The sequence below is a fragment of the Mus musculus genome, chromosome 5 (genome assembly GCF_000001635.26).
Source record: "Mus musculus strain C57BL/6J chromosome 5, GRCm38.p6 C57BL/6J".
Classification (NCBI taxonomy): Eukaryota; Metazoa; Chordata; class Mammalia; order Rodentia; family Muridae; genus Mus; species Mus musculus.
Genome location: NC_000071.6, coordinates 43,597,622 through 43,619,801, shown reverse-complemented (window position 1 = coordinate 43,619,801; position 22,180 = coordinate 43,597,622). Strand labels below are relative to the sequence as shown.

General features: G+C 39.9%; 1 protein-coding gene across 3 annotated transcripts in view; it reads right to left on the bottom strand.

Annotated features, from left to right (window-relative positions):
- Positions 1-675: 675 nt before the first annotated feature.
- The window catches only part of C1qtnf7 (C1q and tumor necrosis factor related protein 7), a 103,702-nt gene continuing 82,197 nt past the window's right edge, over positions 676-22,180 (bottom strand). The window contains exons 1-3 of one of the 3 annotated variants that reach the window (NM_175425.4): positions 17,820-17,880; positions 10,504-10,749; positions 3,216-4,182 (exon numbers count right to left, since the gene is read on the bottom strand). In NM_175425.4, coding sequence (NP_780634.2) covers positions 3,551-4,182; positions 10,504-10,741 — 870 coding nt within the window. In that variant the 5' untranslated portion in view covers positions 10,742-10,749; positions 17,820-17,880 and the 3' untranslated portion in view covers positions 3,216-3,550. Of the gene's footprint in view, positions 4,183-10,503; positions 10,750-17,819; positions 17,881-22,180 lie in introns of those variants that run through there. The other 2 variants (XM_006503665.4, NM_001135172.1) reach the window with 2 other exon arrangements.

The window sequence follows — 22,180 nt, the reverse complement described above, 5'->3', positions numbered from 1 at the left end:
ACCTCAGATGTGGTGGCCACCTTTGTCACAAAATAAAATCTTGCCAGAGTTGAAGCTAGCCCTGAAAAGAATTGATCTTGAGGTGAGAAAGGTAAAGCATTGCTGCCAAAGCCTGTGTAACCAGATCTGTCTCCAAATTTCTCTTAGTCTGTCTCTGTCTCTCTTGAATTAGCATATATCATGTTCTAGCAGGTGAATTTTGAAGAGTCTGGATTAATGTGCAGGTGACTATGGGGCTTTCCAGGCCTGATGTCCCTCTTTCTCTCCTTCCCTCTCCCTTCTCTTCTCTTTCTTTCTCTCCATGTGTGAAGACTACATTAAAAAGAACTTTTCATTGATTAATTTGGCATGATTTTATTGAGCACCTACCATGGCAGGTAGAATTCTGAGATATATACAGGAATACTTCTGTACAGATAGACAAATGAAAGCATGTGTCAACAATATAGTGGGTCACCATTAGGAAAGCACCGTGGAGTTGGAGTTCCACAGTGATGATGAAGAATGCGGACTTTGAGATCAGACTGCCTGGAACTACTGTGCACTTAGGGTTTACTTCATACATGTTTTTATCCTTTCTGTCCCCCTGATTCTCTACTTGTAAAACTAGGGCATAATTACAGTCAAGATTGTCTTAGTCCAACTTGGCCTTTATGACAAAATACCCAAACTAGGTTTCAATAAATCACTCATATATATTTTATTTGAAGACTAGTTTGTCCAAGGTCAGTTGCTGGTAGACCCAGTATCTGTTTAGGGCTCATGATCTTCTAGAAGAAGGAAGTGTATAATACAGAAATATGACATGATACATATTCATTACAAGGTAGTCCTTACCAAGAATGATAGGACTGAGACTTGGATTGTTTTTAGAAACAAACCAATCTCCTCCCTCTTTACAAAAATATTCACAGATGTAGAAAAATGATGGCTGAGATCCTCTTTAAGGACTCGAAGACACAAGCATTCAAGCATTTCCTGAAGTTTTTTTTTTATCATTTTAATATGAAACCTGCTTTTCATTTCCCACAGCAGCTGTCTGACCCTCATCGTCACCCTGCTAATAACTTAAAATCAAATTCATCTTGGGCATAAAACCAGGGAAAGAAACTCCATTAAAAAAAACTACATGAAATGGATTTTGCAATGAAGAATCATTTACAAGATGTTGACAAAATGCCTTTGTTAGGATGGGACTGTGACTCAGCTGGTAGATTGTTAGCCTGGCACGGATAAAGCCCTGGTTTTGATCCCCAGCACCACGAACCTGGGCATAGACGTGCATGCCTGTAATCCCAATACTTGTTCAGTAGAGAATCAAGAACTCAACCTTATCTTCAGCTATTTAACAAGGCCTTGCTCAAAATTGCGTTAGAAGAACACAGTTAGAAGAAAGTTTTAATTATACAACAATCTTGTGGGTCAAGACAGTCTTCATAGTTTCTTTAGGAAATTCACCTGGTTTCAAATGGCCTATATTTTATTGTGTATTTCTGTTGGCTGCTTGCTATGCTTTGTAGCCTGGAATTCTAGCAGTGGCTGTTATCTAGAGATAAGTGAATATCTCAAACCCACCTTTTCTTCTTTTTTTGTCTATTCTTGATGCTGTTGGCCCCTGAGCCTATGGATTGATTCAGAGAGCAAGAAGTAGACAGAGTTCAGCAGGCAGAATACAGTAATACATTGGACAAGGTGGGCACTTCATATACACAGGCTGTGTGATCATTGCGTCACCTCTGATGATGGCAGTGCCTCACTTTGGGACCCATTCCATAAATACAGTCACTCTCCTGGGACTTAGCATTTTCTTTTTCAGAGCATTGGGACTTGTGTATAGGTGTGTGGGCATGCATATCATTTCTTGTCTTCTTAGGAGTCGGATGGCTTAGACCAGACTACATTCATCTTGGTTTTCCTTCTTTATCACAGGATCCAGCCTGGTGTTTCATGTATAGTAGGCACTGAAATCCTTAGTGAACAGGAGAAGGACACATAGAAGATATAGGGCGAAAGACAAGAGAATGCCATTACTGCAGACCACAGCAGTGATACTTAAGACAGAATCATGGTGGCTGAGATTAAATAGGGAATCACAGTGGGCAGCTGATGCCAACTCTAATAAAAATGGCTGAAGGAAGTGAGAGGCTTGGAAGGTAGTAGTTTGCCCTGATATTCAGGTTCCTCCCTGTTCATCTTCACTCCAGCTTACTCATGGATCTGGGACATGTGCTTTGCTGCATTCTAGCTCTGGGAAATTTGTGAGAAATGTTTTCCCCCCATAATTTAAGTAGCACCCTTGTTTGGAAGAAACATATTTGTGTTAGAAAACTATTTTGCTCCAATCACCACCTTGAGTTCCTTTCTCAGGCTTCCCTCTTTCTGTCTTTCATTCCTTCTCAATTGAAAATAACACTGACATGTCAGAGGGGATGTGTAGACTACAGAATGTGAACCCTTTTTTCCTCTGCAACTGTTGGACCCATAGAAACACTTGTACTTTGGCATGCTTAGTGCTTTTTCTCTGTGAGAAATCTTTGGCTTCCAACCCCAGGCAGGAGTCACGGTCTACGTGTCTCTAGCATAGATTTGATCTATTTACCATGGTGATCATCTCATGCCACTGTGTCAAAGTGCTCTCCACACTCTAGCCTATACAAAATAAGGCTACTGCCATCTTTCTCTGTCTGGTTCAGCACTCAATGTCTGCTCCACACAGTCTCATTAGATAGCTGCGGACGGCTGGGGTGACAGCACAGTCCAGAGTGTGTGCTTTGTAAGCATGAGGACCTGAGCTTGATCCTTCAGAACCCATATGAATACAAGGCAGGCATGGTGGCACACGCTTGTAATCTTTGTGCTGGAGAGATAGGAACAGGAAGCTTCCGGGCTCACTAGTCAGCCAGGCTACCCAGATCAGTGAGCTCCGGGTTCAGTGAACTCTCTGGCTCAAAGAACAAGATGGATGGCATCTGAGGAGAGACAGCTGATGTCTTCTGGTGTACACACACACACACACACACACACACACACACACACACACACACACACACACAGAGTTATTGGAACATGTATAAGCATAAAAGAATAAATAAAAGAAATTTGTCACTATTTAATTTGTTAGAAAATTCTTAGCATCTCTTATTTTTTTTTGACTCTTGAGAATTGTCAACAAATTTCACTGTAATGTTATGACTGTCCTAAATAACAAACAAAACTGGGGTTTTATGAATATTTAATGAGGCAGTGTCATTTCCAGCTGGTTGTATTGCCAAGGGCATTCAAATTTGTTAACATCATTTGCTTTAATTTGCTTCAATATTTAGGATCATTACTTTAGGGGGTCCATGTCTGAGGTTATTGTATGCCATTCGTTTTGTTGTGATTTCAGCTAGTTGGTGGTTTGTCTTATTTTGATAACTCAGCCAGAGTCGTCTGTAAAAAACGTTTTCTGAATCCCCGTATCACTTGCTCCACCTTCCAGCACTCCAGATTAGAGTGTCAGCCACTGTGGTACTCATGTTTGCAACATTCAGGCCTGTAGTGGTCTGGATCACAGCTCATCATCCTCTGATATAGAATCCAGGTAATCTGTATCGACATAGAGGAGAAACCCAGAGAACAAGCTGTCTGCCCAGCCTGGATCTGAGAAGAGGCCGTTCTGGTCATTGAAGAAGATCTCCAGCCAGACCTCATCTTCTGGCTGCAGGTAGATGACTGTGGACCCCGACGCCACATCATGGTTCCCTGTGTTGGCATCAAAGGTCCTTATCCGGTACTGCCCATTGTGCACCAGCCCGATTGCTAGGTGCTTATTGGCCAACGTGATGTCATAAGAAAAGTAATAGATCCCTGGGAAAGCGCAAATGAACTTCCCCGTTGCAGGGTTGTAATGCTCCCCCTCATTGAAGAGGACTTTGTTAAATATGATGGGTAGTCTTTCTTCTGGGTAGCTGGTTGTGATGCCAACTGAAAAGGCAGATTTGAGCACAATGCTTCCACACCTGCACACTCCAGGCAGCCCTGGGTCCCCTTGATCTCCTCTGTCTCCCTTTGGCCCAGGAGGCCCAGCTGGACCGACTTCTCCTTTCTCACCCTCTGGTCCTATGGGTCCTTTCTTTCCAGTTTCTCCTTGGTCTCCTTTCTCACCAGCAAGGCCCAGGGGTCCAGTTTTACCTTTTAGACCTTCAAAAATAATCAATAGCTAAGTTAATAGTTCTTCTAGAGAGTCACAGATAACATACCTACCCATTGCTAACACACCTTAAACATGTCTGAAAACAGTCAACTATCAACAGCATTCCACTAATTAAAAAGCCATTGGAAATCATTGATCTACTAAGACTGATAATTAAAAAAAGATTGTCATAGATTTCCTCCAATATTAGAGACTTTAATTAGCCCCTAACTAATTAAACTAATTAGATATTATTTGAAAGACAGTTTAGCTGGTGCATATGAGTCATATCCTGGTACTTGTCACTACAGAAAGACTACACAATGAGTCTCGGGCAGACAGGGCTAGATGATGCTTTGGAGACAGCTTAGTCTTTGCCCTGTTCCATTCCTGTTTGAGTTCACAATAAAGTAATTAATCAAAATCAAATCTGTTATTTATCAACTATACCAGGACTTATATTAAATGTTTTATTTGCATGAATTATCTTGTTTAAATCCCCCAACAATTTTACTAACTAAAAATTATTAACTCCATTGCAGAGAACAGAGCTAGTGAGTGACGGAGCTGCTATCTCAACCTAAGCCTGCCCAACTCTGGAGTCTTGGCACCCCATTTTCTAGGAGAATATGTTGGGTTGATCCTGAAAACTGTAAGCACATCTGGAACGTTGGGCTTCTTATGTTACTATACCTGAAGAATAATGATTACTTTCACCATGCTATAGGCTTGCTTTTGGAAGGGAAAACTGAGTCCTGAGATGGTAATTAGTTTAATTCGTTAGGCTCTAATTAAGGTCTCCAGTACTGGAGGAAATCTATGAGAATCTTTTTTTAATCCTGTGTATTAGGATTAGAAGGACCCCAAGCTTTCCCAGTTTCATAATTTCTTTCTCTCCTCCATCTAAATGCCTCTTTCCTTATGGCTGTCTCTGCCACCAAATGCATCACTTTAGATTTGTATTCTAATTTCTCTGAGTCTCCTTACATATAGAAAAAACAACGGACATGAAAGAGTTTCAGTGAATTCTAAGCCACTGTATAGGACTATTTTCTGTATGTTCAAATCTTTACATATGCAGGTTAGCTAGAGGCTAGATATAGAGAGATAATGATCTTGATTGAAAGCAGTCAACAAAATTGACTTTTTTTTTAAACACAGTAATTGGTTTTAATTTTGCGACTGAATCCATGTCATAAACAATACATAGATAATAGCATCTCCACCCAAAGTATCCAAATTGTTATTTTCTGTTATTATTATACTTTTGTCATCTGGGAAAATGTATTGTTAATGCATGGTTTCACTTGTAGCCACGTTTTTCATCGCAGTAACTTTTATTCAGCTAAGCCTTTTATCTTGTGGTGCTTTGATATCAATTATTGGAGTGCTGTACATACTTCAATGCATACATGTGATCACTTGATTCTTTTTTCCCAGTTAATTGGCAAAATTAACAAGGAAATATCTTGGTAATGTAAATTTTAGGAGAATGAAAGCTTTGCCCTCAGAATGTCATGCATGTCCTTCAATCCTTGTGAAAGTGGCTGTTTAACAATTCACAACGCAGGGAGGATACTGGTGATGACTGTCACCATTCTTTATGAGACAAGATCAGTGTTTTTATCAACAACAGCTGTGTCCCCTTAATGCAGTCAGTCCTTTTAAGTTGAAATTCTATACGGAACACACATGATAAATATTTCTTGAAACAAGGTCATAAAAATCTTAACTTTCAATGCTTGATTCATTGGTGTAGAAATGACATATAAACTTTCTTTTGCTGGTCACGAATCAAAGACTACAATGTCTAGAATCTGTGTTTTAGCTTCAATAAGTAGCTTATCCTTTTCTGTATTGATCTTCAATATAGTAATAAAACCATTCTTGTCTCAATAACATTTCTTTTTCTTGGATATTTTCTTTATTTACATTACAAATGCTTTCCCCTTTTCAGGTCTCCTCTTTGGAAACCCTCTATCTCATCCCTCCTCCCCCTGCCTCTATGAGGGTGCTCCCCCACCTGCCCATGTCCATCCTCCCACCCTGGCATTCCCCTACACTGGGGCATTGAACACCCTCAGGCCCGAGGGCCTCTCCTCCCACTGATGCCCAACAAGGCCATCTTCTGCCACATACATGGCCAGCCCCATGGGTCGCTCCATGTGTATTCTTTGGTTGGTGGTCCAGTCCCTGGGAGCTCCGGGGGTCTGGCCTGTTGATATTTTAGCAACAATTTTAACCATAGAATTTTGTTACCAACACAAATCATGCTGCTTATAAGGTTCTTGGTTAGACACTCATTCACAAGGACTCCATTTGTAATACAGAGACACTGGATAGAAGTCTATTCTTTTTTTTTTTTAGGTATTTTCCTCGTTTACATTTTCAATGCTATCCCAAAGGTCCCCCATACCCACCCCCCCAATCCCCTACCCACCCACTCCCCCTTTTTGGCCCTGGCGTTCCCCTGTACTGGGGCATATAAAGTTTGCAAGTCCAATGGGCCTCTCTTTGCAGTGATGGCCGACTAGGCCATCTTTTGATACATATGCAGCTAAAGACAAGAGCTCCCAGGTACTGGTTAGTTCATATTGTTGTTCCACCTATAGGGTTGCAGTTCCTTTTAACTCCTTGGGTAATTTCTCTAGCTCCCCCATTAGGGGCCGTGTGACCCATCCAATAGCTGACTGTGATCATCCACTTCTGTGTTTGCTAGGCCCCGGCATAGTCTCACAAGAGAGAGCTATATCTGGGTCCTTTCAGCGAAATCTTGCTAGTGTATGCAATGGTGTCAGTATTTGGAAGCTGATTATGGGATGGATCCCTGCATATGGCAATCACTAGATGGTCCATCCTTTCGTCACAGCTCCAAATTTTGTCTCTGTAACTCCTTCTAGAAGTCTATTCTGAGCTTAGTGGGTAACACAGTTAACTGTGACTGAGATAAAACCCATTTCAGCTGCAGGCAGGGTAGTGAATCTGAAGAAGAGGTAAGATCTCCTTCTTGGGGACTGGGAACTTAGGCTTCCCAGTGTCATTGGAATAAAGGTTTGGAGTAGGTTGCTTGAGGGCTTATCCCCTTGAAAATTTGTTGAGAATAAGTATTGAAATGCAAATTATAAATGTGAGGGGCTCTTTACAACTCCAGTGTTTATATTTTCTATTGCAATACACATTTAATACCCTGGTCTGCTGGATACATTTAGTCATGGAAGAAATAGAATAACAACATGTAGAAATTCTTCCTCTTTATATGGAGAGTTTTCCCATGTATCAGAAGACTACATACTCAGAAGAAAAATAAAAGAGGACAAATCATTATGCATTAAGTATTAAAGTATGTATTACTGAAGCTTAGCCATACAGGGTGTTGTTTGTTTGTTTATTTTAGTTCCCTCTCAAATTGGTCTACCTAGATTTCCTCATTAGAATCTTCTTATACTTCCATTCATCTGTACATCATCCATCTAACAAACCTCATCCCCTCCCTCCCTCCCTCCCTCCCTCCCTCCCTCCCTCCCTCCCTCCCTCCCTCCCCCTCTCTCCCACCTTCCTTCCTTCCTTCCTTCCTTCCTTCCTTCCTTCCTTCCTTCCTTCCATCAATGGATCTATGTATCCATTCAAACATATATCGTATGTTTATTTCATTTAATATTGACTGACTGACCATTCACTATATGAAAGCCTCCATGATTGGAGCTCGGTATTATAAGCTCATGGATACTATAATTCATATATTAAACTGGAATAAAAACTGTTTCATGAGGACTTGAAAGATGGCTCAACTGTTAAAGGCAAGTCTCACAACCAAAACAATAAGAATGCTTTGTGAGGTAGTTGTAGCAATATCTGAATGAGCACTCTCAGATGTAATTGAATCCTATATTATGATAATTGGTACAGACCAGTGAGTTGTATCTTTGCAAAGAATTTATGATGTGATGTAATAATCTCTTCATTTCTAATTAGAGTAGGGAAGTTGGAAAAGAACACTATTTATTCTGCCTGGACTTGGTTGAGGTGAAGGCAATCTGGTATCTAAGAAGGGAGCACATACAAAAAGACCCTGTGCTGTCACTGGAGAGGAAGGAGTGAGTAGAACATCCCAGCCTTGGACTCATCTGCAGCCATGTTACAAACATGGCTTCTGAGTGATGTGTGTGTCTTTTCACAACCAGCCAGGCCTATCTTTCCTTTCTGAGCTGTGTATAACCTTCAGTGTGGCTGTTGGATTGATATAACTTCAGGTTGGAAAAGTCACTTTATTTTGAATCTCAATAGTTTCATTTATAGCATTATTTTATTGCATATTACAGTTACAGCAGATCATAATGATGAATGTTAATGTGAGTTCCTGACACATGATGAGTTCTTAATAAATGGTCAGCATGTGGTGCTACAGTGATGAAGAGCTTAGATAGTCTTTTTCCTTTACCTTCTGACAGATGTCTGTGTTCAGATATACCTGGCAGTTGTGTTTTTTTTGACAGTTTGCAATGTCTGGAGCTATTCTTGTTTGTCAAGGTTGGGGAAGGTTTGCCACTGATACCCAGGGAGATGCTGTCAAACACCATACCAAGAACTTTACCCAGCTCTAAAAATTATTCAGCATTAAATGACATTGGTATGGAGGCTGGGAAACAAACACTCTCCAGAAATGAAAATTGGTAGTTAGAGGTACACAAAAATGTTTCCAAGTAAATAGGTACTCAGAAACAGATTCATACAGGGATGAATAGATTGTATAAAGGACTAGCCCTAACCCCAGAGGGCTCAAACTGTAGCATTTAAGAATATTATGTTTTATCTGAATGATGGTATTACTACCTTATGGATGTATTAATCTTTTTGTTTGTTTACTTAGTGGCTTTGGATGGCCACAGATTTACTTTTGATCTGTGGATCAAAATTTAATAATGAACAATATCTAACGTTTCCAAGTACTTAGCATATGGCAATTATTGTCTGGGACATTATGCATATATAACTACCCTTAAAATTCACAATTTCCCTTACTATTGGCAATTTACAAATGAAGCTCAAAGATGATTTTTGCCCAGGGATGCTTAGTCTTGGCTGAAAGAGCCAAGATTTGAATCTGTTTTTCTGCTTGTGTGATTAGCCACTACATTCTTCCTTCCAGACACAGCAAGATGAAAGGGTCACTATATAGAACTATAATTTGTGTGCCATAGAAATTTAAGGATATTCATAATCATAGCTCAGTCATAATTTCATTCCACATGAGCCATCTTATGGACAGACACCCTTGAATAACTATGTTTAAGCTCCAAATTCAAAGTTGCTTATTTGACATTGAATCTTTATGCAATGTTCTGTAATATTGAACAGTGCTCATGCATCTGACAGCTATTGATTTGCCCAATATTTTCTGCCTGGAATATTTGTAAATGATGCATTAGCCAATAATCTGGATATGTACTGTGGTACTGTCTCACAGAACCCCAGTAAATCAGGTGTGGTGACTAGAGCGAGGGATATTTTTGAGATCTATGTATTTTTTTTCCTTCTTATCTTTTAAGTTGTACACTCAGAGGCTTGTTTTCAAAGATTGATTCCAAATCCCTTCCTCTTGTAGAGTTCACATAACTTCTGTAGAATTTCAATTTGGCTTCCTCTGAAGGACTGTGGATTCTGGCAAGCTTCCCAGGCTAACCTTTCTGCAGGGAGAAAAGCCTGAAAACCAGTGAAGGACTAGAGGACAATTGTATTGTCTTCAAGAGCTATGTGAAGTCTACATGGCAGCTGTTGCAGGGCAGCTGGGAGAGTGCTGAGAAAAGGAAGGCCATCTACATGACACTATTGTCCTAGCTGTATACATGAAAAAAAAAACCTATAAGCCCTTGAGGAATATTGGTGCAGAAAGTTAGTTCTGAGCAGGGTGGCAACTGAGCTTCTGCATGCCAATTCTTTCCCTGCTCTGTCCCATCTGCTCCTCTCCCTAAGCTTCCATGCATCCAGCTGTTGTCCAGTGGTTCCAGTCATCAGTTGTTGAGAGTCCAGCTCCAGCGGTCATGCACAGCACCTGTCCATCTGTGCTCATCTCCCACAGTGCCTTTAACCAGAATCAGTTTTCTTTCATTTCCAATGTCACAAATATCCACCCGAGAAAAGTCACCATTGTGGCCAACTAAGGCTGAACAGAGTTTGAAGCACAGTCATGGTCTAGTGAGTTGTTATTTCTAATGAAGGTAAAGGGCAGAAGTGTTTGAAGGAGCAGTTCCCACCCAGAAGAAGCAACAAAGGGAGAGGTTTGGGTGGGGGGCAGAGGAGGATGTTTGCAGAGCCTCATGGTGATTCCTTACCTGCAGTGCCCTTTTCCCCCTTCTCTCCTTTTCTGCCATCTCTACCATCCCTTCCAGGAAGGCCAATGCGACCATGGGGTCCAGGGGAGCCATTTGCTCCAGGAGGACCTGGGGGCCCAGGTAATCCAGGGATGCTGCAGATGTACCTTGGAGAGTAGCTCTCTCCCTTAGCCTGATTGGCCCGAGGTTGTCCACTTGCACAGATGGCAAGACTCGTCACGTAGAGCAGGACAATCATCTTGGGCTCTAGAAGAGATGTAAAGACATCAGTGGACTCTCCAGGGAAGGGCTTTGGCATGATGGAGTTAGGGTGAGCAGATGAATGGGCATGTGTGCAGTCCCCTCTGGCATTTGCTTTTTTCATATTTAGAACCTTGCTTCCTCTTCTGATTTAAGAATACATCAATCCACTGTTGACAGAATCCTCATTGCCTTACACATGGACTGATGTCGATGGAGGGTGAAAACACTCTAAACACATTTCTTTGCTGCATTTATTCCGAAAGAATGGATAGTCTTAGCAAAACATAACTTTCCTTCTTGCAAGACTAATTTATTAGAAAAGGAAAATGACATATTCAAACGACTTAGATAAATACCAGCACAGTTGCCATTATGCAGGGATAATTAATTGCCCCTGACAGGTTACTATATACTTATTTTCAGTCTTGTATGTGTCTGGGTTGTGAAGAAAGGTGATATTGTGCCAATCCTGTGATTTAGAACATTGTTTTTTTTTTTTTTAACTTAACATTGATTTAACCTCTTACCGAACCAATTATCTATAACATTAATTACCATCTTTCTCCCTCTTTTCTTGTATGTGTAGAAGTTGTTTTCAGAGTTTTGCCAATGCAACACTGTGTCGCATCCCCCTCATTTTTGCACTCACCCATCCGTTTCTCAGAATTCATGGGAGAAAAGACACATTTTCAGAAAACCCATGTTTTTCACTTGTTAATCATGTGTAATGCCAATTAGAGTTAATTGAAGTACTGTGCCTACCCTGGGGGAGTCTGAAACTTTAATTTAAAATCTGCAGGCTATAATGCCTCTGTGTCCTATTAAGCTGTTAGTACTGGGGGTCAATTAAAGAGCTGGGTGGACTTAAACCATGCACCATGCCACGTGGGCCATAGGAAGCAGATACAGGTCTCTTTGACTCTAACCTAAAAGGACCTGGATTCTTACTCCACAGAGCCTGGATATGGAGAGCAATGAATGATATATTAGCATGATATCATAGGCAGCATAAGCTTGGGAAACCTGAATTTTCGGCTATGTTTTACTTAGGGATGAGTAGTTTCTTCAATGGAAGAATGCGCACGGGTGCTTCTGTGGGTTGTAAATGAGCTTTTGGATAGCTAGTCCTGTGTTTTCATATAGAATCTTCATAGTCATTGATCTGGATAACATTCTCTTAAGGGAAATAATAACAAAACGAGGGAAGAGTGATCAAATGTTAGTTTTGACAGCCACCCCAGAAAATTTAAAAGGCACACCACACACCATAACACTTTTATGGTGTTCATGAAAAGATTGGAATATCTTGCAATTATACCCAGAAATATGCCCCAACTCAGGCATGTACATGAGATTTTAGAATAATTTCAAGTCTTAGAAATCTCATCATCAAAAGAGCTAAAACCACATATCCAGTGTTACCAGACTCTCCCATGAAAGGATACAAACACTTTTTGCCATGTACTACGTACTGGGCTTGCCATACTGTACTATACTGCTACTGTAATGAAACACCTGAGGCAAGGAGTTCATAAAGGAAAGAGGTTCATTTAGTTAACAGTCTGGAGGCTGAAGATCTGGAGAGTGAAAACACCATGTAGCCCAGGGTCTCCAAAAGGCCTTCTTGGCTGCATCAACCATGGTGTATTATATCAAGGTGGGAGGGATAGGCAGACATGAAGCTAGAACAACGGAAAGTGTCTATTTTGTGACTTTGCTCTGGGGCCTGCTCCTTAAGGCTCACATTGCCTCTCACACACATTATAGTGGGAGCAAGCTTCTAACATTGGAATCACCATGTTAAGTCATACCCTGAATAGGAAAAATGCCAACCCTCAAACCACTGATGCTAGTGTTCAAATGGGACTAAGGCATTTTCTGGCAAACCCTGTGATTCTGATAGCGACATCAGCTCTTCAGGGAACTTCATGGAAGAGGAACCAAAAAGCAGATAAAAGGCAGAGAACTACTGCAAAAGAGTTCCTGCTGGACAAGGCAGGGATGTTGCTTCCACAAGCTCTCAACATCTATAGTTGCCTGTCAAGACCTACATAAGAGCACACCAGTCAACATCCCAATGTGAATAGAGATAAGACTCACGGCATCCCTCCCTTCCTGAGTTGAGAAGCTATAAGCAGTCTATGGCTGCTGAGGGAGACAAAGTCAGTTTTTTTGTTTGTTGTTTTTTTGTTTTTTGTTTTGCGACAAGACCCATGGTAGTTTGTTTAAGCCCTATTGGTCAGCCCTAAACTCATGTATGTATAGGCAACACTAATTATATACATATGTATACACATACATTAGTCACACACACACACATATACACACACACATACATACACACACACACATGTGCACTTGAGGCATTATTTGAAAAAGGAGATATGGGGGATCATGGCAGGAATTGGAATACCCATAATCAAAATGAATTATACTTATGTATGATTTTTTTTGTTACAGAAACAAGATATGAGCTGTTTTGAAGAAGACTCAGATAAAAAATAATGGAACGAGCATTCTATGCACAACCTTTGCTATAATTAAAACTGGATGCATTGATTGAAAAATCAGTTCCTCTTCCTCATAGAACACACTTAAGAAGATACTCAGGAGGAGGTTTTTAACTATGCACACAGAGCACTGAAGGATGTAGACTGAAGCCAAGAGGTACTTCTATGAAAGACTTGAGGTTATTGGCTATTGACAGAAAGGGAGTTTGAGGGTGTTTAGGCACCAGTGGTGGTGTGAAAGTCATCATGGAAACATTAGGGAAGAAGAGTGAGTTGGGGATCTGGAGAATGGTAGAAAGAGAGCACAGGTAGTTTGGAATGTGCTTGGAAGAAAGATTTCATCACCAATATCAAGCAGTATGAGTTAAAAGGAGGAACAAAATAAGCAGCAAAAACAGTTTTGTTATTGAACAAATGGACTGATTGTCCTTGTTGGAAGCACTAGAGGACGGTCCAGTACAGGAACCTAAATACTGGCACGCAGATCCAGTTAGAACCATTGAGCATCACTCAAGATACTTATTTACTAACAGTCATCAGAAGAGAGGAACAAGGTGTTGTCATACTCACTGCATGAGACTGCATACTCACTGCATAATGGTAAGTGTTTAGCCAAGTCTCAGGACTCAGTTCATGCATGAGGATGACAGAGTGTGAGTTACCATGGAAAACCACAGGAGTTTCTAACCAGGATGGCTGTTAGTTTCCTTTACCAGTCAACATCATATGTCTACAAGATCTACCTGATCCGAACAGCCCTCAAGTCATGTGACTTCATCTTTGACTTTCCTGCTCAGTTCCAGTTGTAGCTGTAATGGATTCCTTGGTGTCCCTCAAAAGCATACCTGGCACAACCTGTCCTAGGATCCTTGTGGTTTCCTTCTTCTGGGTAAAATCCCTGCACCAGCGTGTCCACGTGGCTGAACTCCTCAAGTCTTTTTTGAGGTCTTTCTCCCATGCCATCATGTTCAGTGCAGCCATTGTCATCTTATTTAATATTGTGAAGTATATTGTTCATCCCCAACCCCCTTTTTCCTGCTCTAATTTTCTGCCCTCCCTTGCATTACCAACTCACTAGATTATTCTTATCTTTATTTTATGGTATGCATTTTTTCATATATGACCCATAACATTCAACCTCCACAAGGGCAAGGACCTTTCTCTCATTTGTTGATGGGTACAATTGTCTAGAACAGCACTTAACATGGATCTACAAGTTGGGAGAAGAGACTTTTTGGAGGATGAGACATAATTGCTGTGGTGAAAAAAAACTTAACGAGAAATGATGAAAATATCATAAGACAAAGAACGTTGAAAGGTTTTCCCTGCAACCATGGGTTCTTTTTGCAGTGTTTAAGACTACGCATTAAGAACTTCAGTGGTTTAGCTTATGTAGCCTACAGTGCTTAAGTGTATTAAAATAGTTTTGCATATATAACTAATGTATTTCCAAAAATGGAAAGGAAAAGGGTACAAAGTTATAAGTAAATCTAGTTGTGTTTTTCTCTCTCCTAAATACTGGTTTGTTCCCCAAAGGTGAGTCCTGTTGTCTACTACCTGTGTAGACCAGCTTAGCTTTATGTAGACAGAATTCTCATTTTGCTCACAAACATATTTGTGGGGCATTTGTCCCAAGACCATCACCTCACCATAGGTACCAAGATCTAAAGAGGCTCAAGGCCCTGATATAAGCTGTCTTGTATTTACATATGGCCTATGAACATTGTCCTGTATATTTTGAGTCACTTACCTCTAGATTATTTATAATATCTAACATCATGTGAATTGTACTGTTCCCAGCATAACAAGAAAATGTCTGCACATATGCGGTAGGTAATTACTAAACAATCATTACTTATTGCTTATCTGTGATTCATTGGATTCAGTCACTACATGGAACCTCTAGATAGAGGGCTCAGTTCATCTCTCTTAACACAGAGGCTCAATAATCCTTTTGTTTCAGGAACTTTAGGATGTCTGTCATATGCATGTGTTACATTAACTAGTGTCCCACCAATGGACACTTGAGGTAGTTTCATTCCTTTGTTATTATAATTGCTACTATAATAAATATTTATATTTACTGGTCTCATATGCTTCATGACAAATATAGGAAATATTTTCCTAGGTTTTCTTCTTATTTTATTTTTAATTACGTGTGTCTATGTGTAAGTGCACATATCTGACTGCAAGAGCCTGAACAGGCTAGAGATGTTTGATCCCTGGAGCCAGATTCATTGTCAGTTGTGAGCTTAACATGGGTGGTGTAAGCAACTCAGGGTTCTTTGAAAGATCAGGAAGACTCTTAAACCCTGAGACACCTCTCCAGCTTTTATTTTCACTTTTTAATGTACATTTAAAATAATTTTATCACTAAAACATTTTCTAAAGTCTAATTTATTATGTTTAGAATATTTTCCCACTCCATGATACTAAAAATAATTTGACATTGATTTTTGTTCTCCCATCTCATTTTATCACATACAAAAATTTGGTCCACTAGGCTCTTTCTAATTAAAAGTGACGAGGTAGCGATACAACTGCACATTTACAACACCATCTCCTGAACAATCCATTTTCATATAAGCTCAAAGTTTAAAGCATCGCAAGGAATTTGCTTGTTTTGACTGAGACTAAACCTCATGAGTCAAAACTTTACATTATAATGATTTTGGACAGCTTGAAAAGATGTAATTTGCACAGCATAAAACTAATCAAAGTATACAACTCAATACACATTATAATCCAACCTTAGACTATATTTTAAATCTCAGGAGAAAACCTTTCCATTAGCAGTCCCCTCTCCTGCATACACTTTCACGCATTGGCTTGAATTATGCAAATTTATGTAGAATATATACTGACATGTTTTTTTTTTCCTCCCTGCTTTTATGCTTCTTTGGTCTTAGAAAATCAAAGCTCTGCATATAATGCTAATCTTAAACAGGCCCTGAATGCTAAATGGAAACGATTTCCTATCTTAGCTTTTTCTTTAGGGATAACGAAATGACAGGTTTTTAGATTTTAAATCATGCCTTTAAAAACATGCATATAACAACAATTTTATGTAACTATGTCCTTCGACTCTTTAAGGCAGGATGTAGATCAAAGTAGCATGTGATTCTTTTAGTTATAGAATTCTTTCTTGCCAAACTAGCAGTAAGAAACACCTGGAGAGACATAGATTAAGTCAATGTAAAAGACTGAGCCTCTAGAAAAATGTATATGTAGCTTGAGTTCTATTTATAAATAGTGTGATTTTTTTTGTTCTAAGAACAAAAATTGTTATTCATGAGAACCTAGATGCTGAAAAATAGTTCAAGGACTCAAATATGGTCAAGTTGTGTCTTCTGGAATTAATAATTCACAAGGAATTAAGCACAGGATATAAATTGATATTTACACACTCCTGTTTAAGGCAACATCATTCCCAACTGCCCAAAAGAGCAACCCAAGAGTTCACTAACAGATACATAAGCTCTGGTACACAGATGCAGTAACCTTAAAAATCCGAAGGCACTTTGATGACTGCTACAACATGGGTGGACTTTCAAGGCACCATGCTCATAAAACGCTCCAGTCAGAAAAAGGTCTGATACTAAAAAATTTCTTTTATTCAATTTTCCTAAACAAGTCATATTCACAGAGACAAAACTTTTATAATTCACAAAATGGCACAGCCAGGATTTGAACTGACATCTTGTTGGAAACACTGAATGTTCAACTATTGCTTCACAACAGAAGCCTGGATTTGATTAACTCAAGTACAAACTGCGCTTTGCCTGGAATTCATTAGGACGATGAGAGGTGACTAGGAGGGCCAAAGCAGGACTTCTCCTTGGCTTCTGAGGTGGACATTACTCAATATCAGGATCTGTTTTAGCTTCCCTAGGAGGGGTGGCAGTGACTTTGGGACAGGATGGAGACCCGAGCTTTCTACACCATAGTTCCTTCTCTGGTGAGCCCCCTCAGCTACTTGCATCTCCCATTTTTCTGTGCAGAACTGATTTTCCATTTGGATGAGGTCCCTTCTTCTGGACCTATTCAGATACCCCCAAAGCCACACAACTGGTTTTAAACCTATCTGCGTGCTCATTTCCCTGACAAAACATAAACTCCATCTTCCTGCCATGTACAACAAGCTAAACTACAGTAGAAGCTCAACCAAAGTTGAATGAAAAAGAAAATACATATTCATCAGGATTTTCTACAGCAGCTCATGATTTATAGTTCTGGCTGCTCTGTGTAAAGTGCTGTGATGGCCGAACAGTGCAAAAAGAAACTTGGGCATTTGCAAATATTCTCATCGTCTACAGATTCACCACAAGTCCATATCTTTCACCCAAGGGTTCCTTTGTGATAGGCTGCAAGAAGAGCAATGGGCTACAAACTATTGTTCATGGCTAAGCAGCTAGTGCTAGTCAGAAATTCGGAACTAGGTCTTCCTTCCTGGATCCTTACTGTAGAGCTACCTGCTTACTAAGTTAAAACTTCCATCATAATGAAGATGGGTCATGATAGTGACATTTGCCAAAGGTCTGAAAAAGAGAATAGACACCGTACCGTGTTCTGGGAGGGTAGGTTGCTGCAGGATTCCCAGTGTACAAAAGTCAGGATCTTTCCTGAGAGCTCGGTGAAAAACTTGCTTTGGTACCAGACAGAATAGCGGGTCCAAGTTCTCAAAGATTTCCAAATAGTTGAGCTAAAAATAATCTTCTCGTTTAGTCCCAAAGAGCCAGAGGCCCTGGAAGTCATTCATCCAGTGGAGCTCAACTCAGGGATCAGTTAAAATTACGGTTTTGTTTGGGACAAGCTGTAAGTGCCGGCTTTCCTTGACTGGTGAGGTTGGAAGCTTACCATCTCTCTTGCTGTGGCCTCTTTTAAAGATTGCTTATTTAATTTTTTTCCTCTTTTCATTGATTTTCCAATCAGATGGTTCCGGGAAAAAAATTACTCACTGACTGGAAATTGGTTGTTATCTTTGAGAAAAGAAGCATTTACTGCCTGGGGGATTTAAGATTGGTTCCAAAAACTATCATCCGTATTCTTGGTAAATATGGCAGGATGTTGGCCTTTTTTTCTACTGCAAAAGACAAGGACTGCAAGACTGTATTGATGTTTTCTTTGTTCTTTGTTGAGTAGACAAATGATCACATATTTTAGAAGATGGATACATCTTTGTTCATATAGACAACATTTCCTGACAAATCCGAAGGTACAATGTGTATTGCAATCAATGTTCTTGTTTCCATTTGATATGTATTTCTTATATCTCCTTGGCAACAGTGATCTGTAGTGCATGATGTCATTTATGGAAATTATGTGAAAAAAAATCTTGTTTTTATCCTGTTTTCCTCCTAATTCTTCTCAAGAGTAACAATTCTAAATGAAGAAAAATTTTTCCCCCTAGAGTCTTGGTAGTGAACACTGATCACAGATTTGACCAAGGGTCCTTTAAATTTGGTGACTTTCAAAACTGGAATAGCATCGTAGCATGTGCAAAGTCATAAACCTCAGGCAGGTATTTCATTTTCTAGATCAGTGTAGAATTCTAGTCATAGAGGGTGCCGATGTTTTACTTCTCATCCTCAAATAAAGTGGTTGTTCTTAGCTATTTGGTAAGTTTTTCTTATAGTCCTTAATATGTACTTATAAAGTGCATTGAGTGTCAGCTACAGACAAGCTTAATTTTAGGTGGCCCAGCCTCTTAATTAATTACTAGTTTTTTTTTCTTCTCATTTTTCTTTTTCTAAAAACAAAAACAAACAAACAAACAAACAAAAAACCCAAAAAAACCAAACAAACAAAAATCCCAAAGCAAAACCCTTTTAAGTGTAGCTACAAGTATTTTAGGCATCAGGGAGGGGATCCTATAATGGAAAAGTACCCCAAGATGTTTTTCTCATCTTCTCCACTGAGGGAGACAGCTAGTATACCTAGGTTAGGCAGTCACATCCTTTTCACTTGGAAAAAGGAGGAACCCAAAGACATAGGAACTGATTGTGTGTGTGTGTGAGAGAGAGTGTGTAAAAGTCAATGCTATAAATCTAAACAAGGTCTATTTTTAGTTTTTTTTTTTAAACATATAATGACTTTGATGGACTTTTCTTGCTGCCCATAGAGTAGAATAATCTCTGCTGGGGAATTTGACCTAATCTGTTGACCAGTAACTGGGGATGTGTGTTCTTTTCCATCTTGTTCCTTTGTTCACTCGTTCATTCGTTTTTCTCCTTTCTTTCTTTTTTTCTCTTTCTTTTTCTCCCTACCATCTTCTCTTTTTTAATTTGAGATGAAGTCTCACTATGTAGCTCTGATTGTCCTAGAATTCACTATGTAGATCAGACTAGTCTTGAACTCACAAAGATCTGGCTGACTGCCTCCCAAGTGCTGGGATTAGAGACATGTGCCACTATACCCAGCTAGTGTTTACCTCATTTTATGTGCAAATATTTTTCATATCATTAAAGAATCATAGTATTTTTAACACACAATTGATTTTTGCCATTTCTAAAATCACTTTTCTTTTCAGGTAACTCAATTCAATCTATATCTTTCTTGACTTACTTTTCTCTCCAGAGAGCATGAACTTTTGAAATGCGCTCTTAGCATCTTCAGAACTCAGGTCTGGATAATACTTTTTAGGTCTATTTCATGCAGTTATTATCATGCTTATTTCAGAAGCACTGATAAAAAAATTATGGGTAGAAGACGGGTCGAAGGGAGCCTTGGATTAATGCCTAAGATTCTGTTTTTACCTGCTACTTGCTGCAAGGCTAGGATCTCACTCTGTTTTTCCTTAAGCGTATATTTTATTTTCCTCTCAGCTCTTGCTATTACTTTCCTGAAGGTTTTACTTGGCTTTCAATTTAATTCAGCTCAACTCATTCAAATCCACCCAATGTTCTGAGAATCCCCAACAGCATTCTGGAAACCAAAGTTCTCAAGAAAGAGAAAAAGTCCAGGACAGACTGTAGTTACTATAGTTTCCTCCATTCCACAACCCAGTATAGCCAGTTAGAAGCTACCAATGTGACATTTACAAAATACAAAATTGGGCAGCTGTATGCAGAATTGTCCCTCAATGGTGGGTTCATTACCCCACTGGATACACACACATGCACGTGCATTTTGTTAGTGAGTAGAATTGCTTTAAAAAGATGGTTAGATGATACTGAATGAACTGATAACAAGGTTCAGGGCCCTCAGTCCTCACTACATTCTCTTGTCCTACTTTTACAGGCACGTGCTGTAAGGAGTGTGATCTGTAATTAAGACGGCCTGCCATGATACTGATTTTCCTCCTAGGGTGTTGCTAACTTTAGAAGACCAAGTTTCTGTCCACACAGTTTGCAGTCTTGTGGGCTTCATGGATGCAGCCCTTGCCTCCTCAGCACAGGTACAATGAGAAATCTTAGAAATCAATCTTATCATTTTAGCCACCCCATGGGTAGTTTCCTGATGACTCAAGTCCTCTCCAGTCCCTTTCTCCATTTGTTTATTTTGTCTCCTCATCACTTCTTCCTCCAGAATCTCTCCCTGATAGCCTGAAGCTTTTACGAGACCCTACCTTAACCTCCCCTAACATGTTATTTGGACCTTTCTATGCACCATAACTCAACGGTTCTAAACGAGGTGTACTGAACTAGCAAACCTATGTATAAACTGTGTTTTTTTCCCAAAGTTCCCTGGGTAATTCTAATGGGTAGATAGGCTTTGAGAACTGTCACCTCTCACCCATCTTCTTCTTTTGATCATGCCCTCATCTTGTTGTTCTGGTACAGTCTGGTACCAGGGTCAGAATGCTTACTTTATAGCAAAGACAGAGACTTCTTATAGAGTTAAAATTGAATGGAAAAGACAGTATCCATCAAATAGTCCCAGAACTGTTCTTGACAAGATGTTAAGCATTTCCATTATTCTGGAATTTCAGTTGAGGAACCAAGACAGAGAAAAACGGACCATTAATGAGTGTCCAAGTACCTTCGGGGAGCTGATTAAAAATGAGAACATTCTAATATTCACTCTCATTCATTTTCAACGTACAATTTACAAGAACCTAAAAGAAATCACTGAATTGGTTGGGGTGCCAGTGGGGAGAGCGCTGCTGGTAGCTTTTTTTTTTCCCCCTGGCAACAAATGCCTGCAATTCTTTCTTTTTAAAAGGCATTTTTATTAGATATTTTCTTCATTTGCATTTCAAATGCTATCCCTAAAGCCCCCTATACCCTCCTCCATGCCCTTACTTTCTACTGTTGCCTGGACTGTGAGTGAGAGGCTTACAGATGTCTGGTCATGCACAATTGATGAAATAGCTACAGGAAATTTGACTCCCAGCTTGAACATTTGGAAGGCAAAGGTTGACTTGAGAGGAGAAGGCAGAGCAGGGCCAGCTATGGAGTTACAAGTATTCTAGGAAATAAAAACCCTGGGAAGCTAGATGGGACCTGACCATCTATACCAGCCCTTTGGCTACCACAGGGCATTTCCCCCAGGACACAGAAGCTGATCTGGTTGGAGGACCTCACTGGGCATCAGCTTGGGAGTGAATTGTCCATACTAGGATGTTGTAAAGCATGAGAGTCCAAAGGGATCTCTGGTGACTTTACTTGACAGAGTTGACATTTGAACACTTGAGGCAGGTAGCAGGTGGCAACAGCCAGGAGTGGGGTATATAGGCATCACTTACGTAGTTTGATCATTTTTCTCTCATTTTCTTACCCTTTGGGCTTACTATACAAGAGTCAGCAAGAGTGGGTGAGAGTTGTGGTGAGGATGAGCATCCCACGTTGTGAGCTGAAGCCATGGAGAAGAAGAAGGTTTTGTAACGGATGAGTAATAGATGTTTTTAGATGATTTTCTTTAATATTGGAAGATGAGTCATTCAGATTAACTGAAGTGTTTGTGTATCTAGTACTACCAGAAAG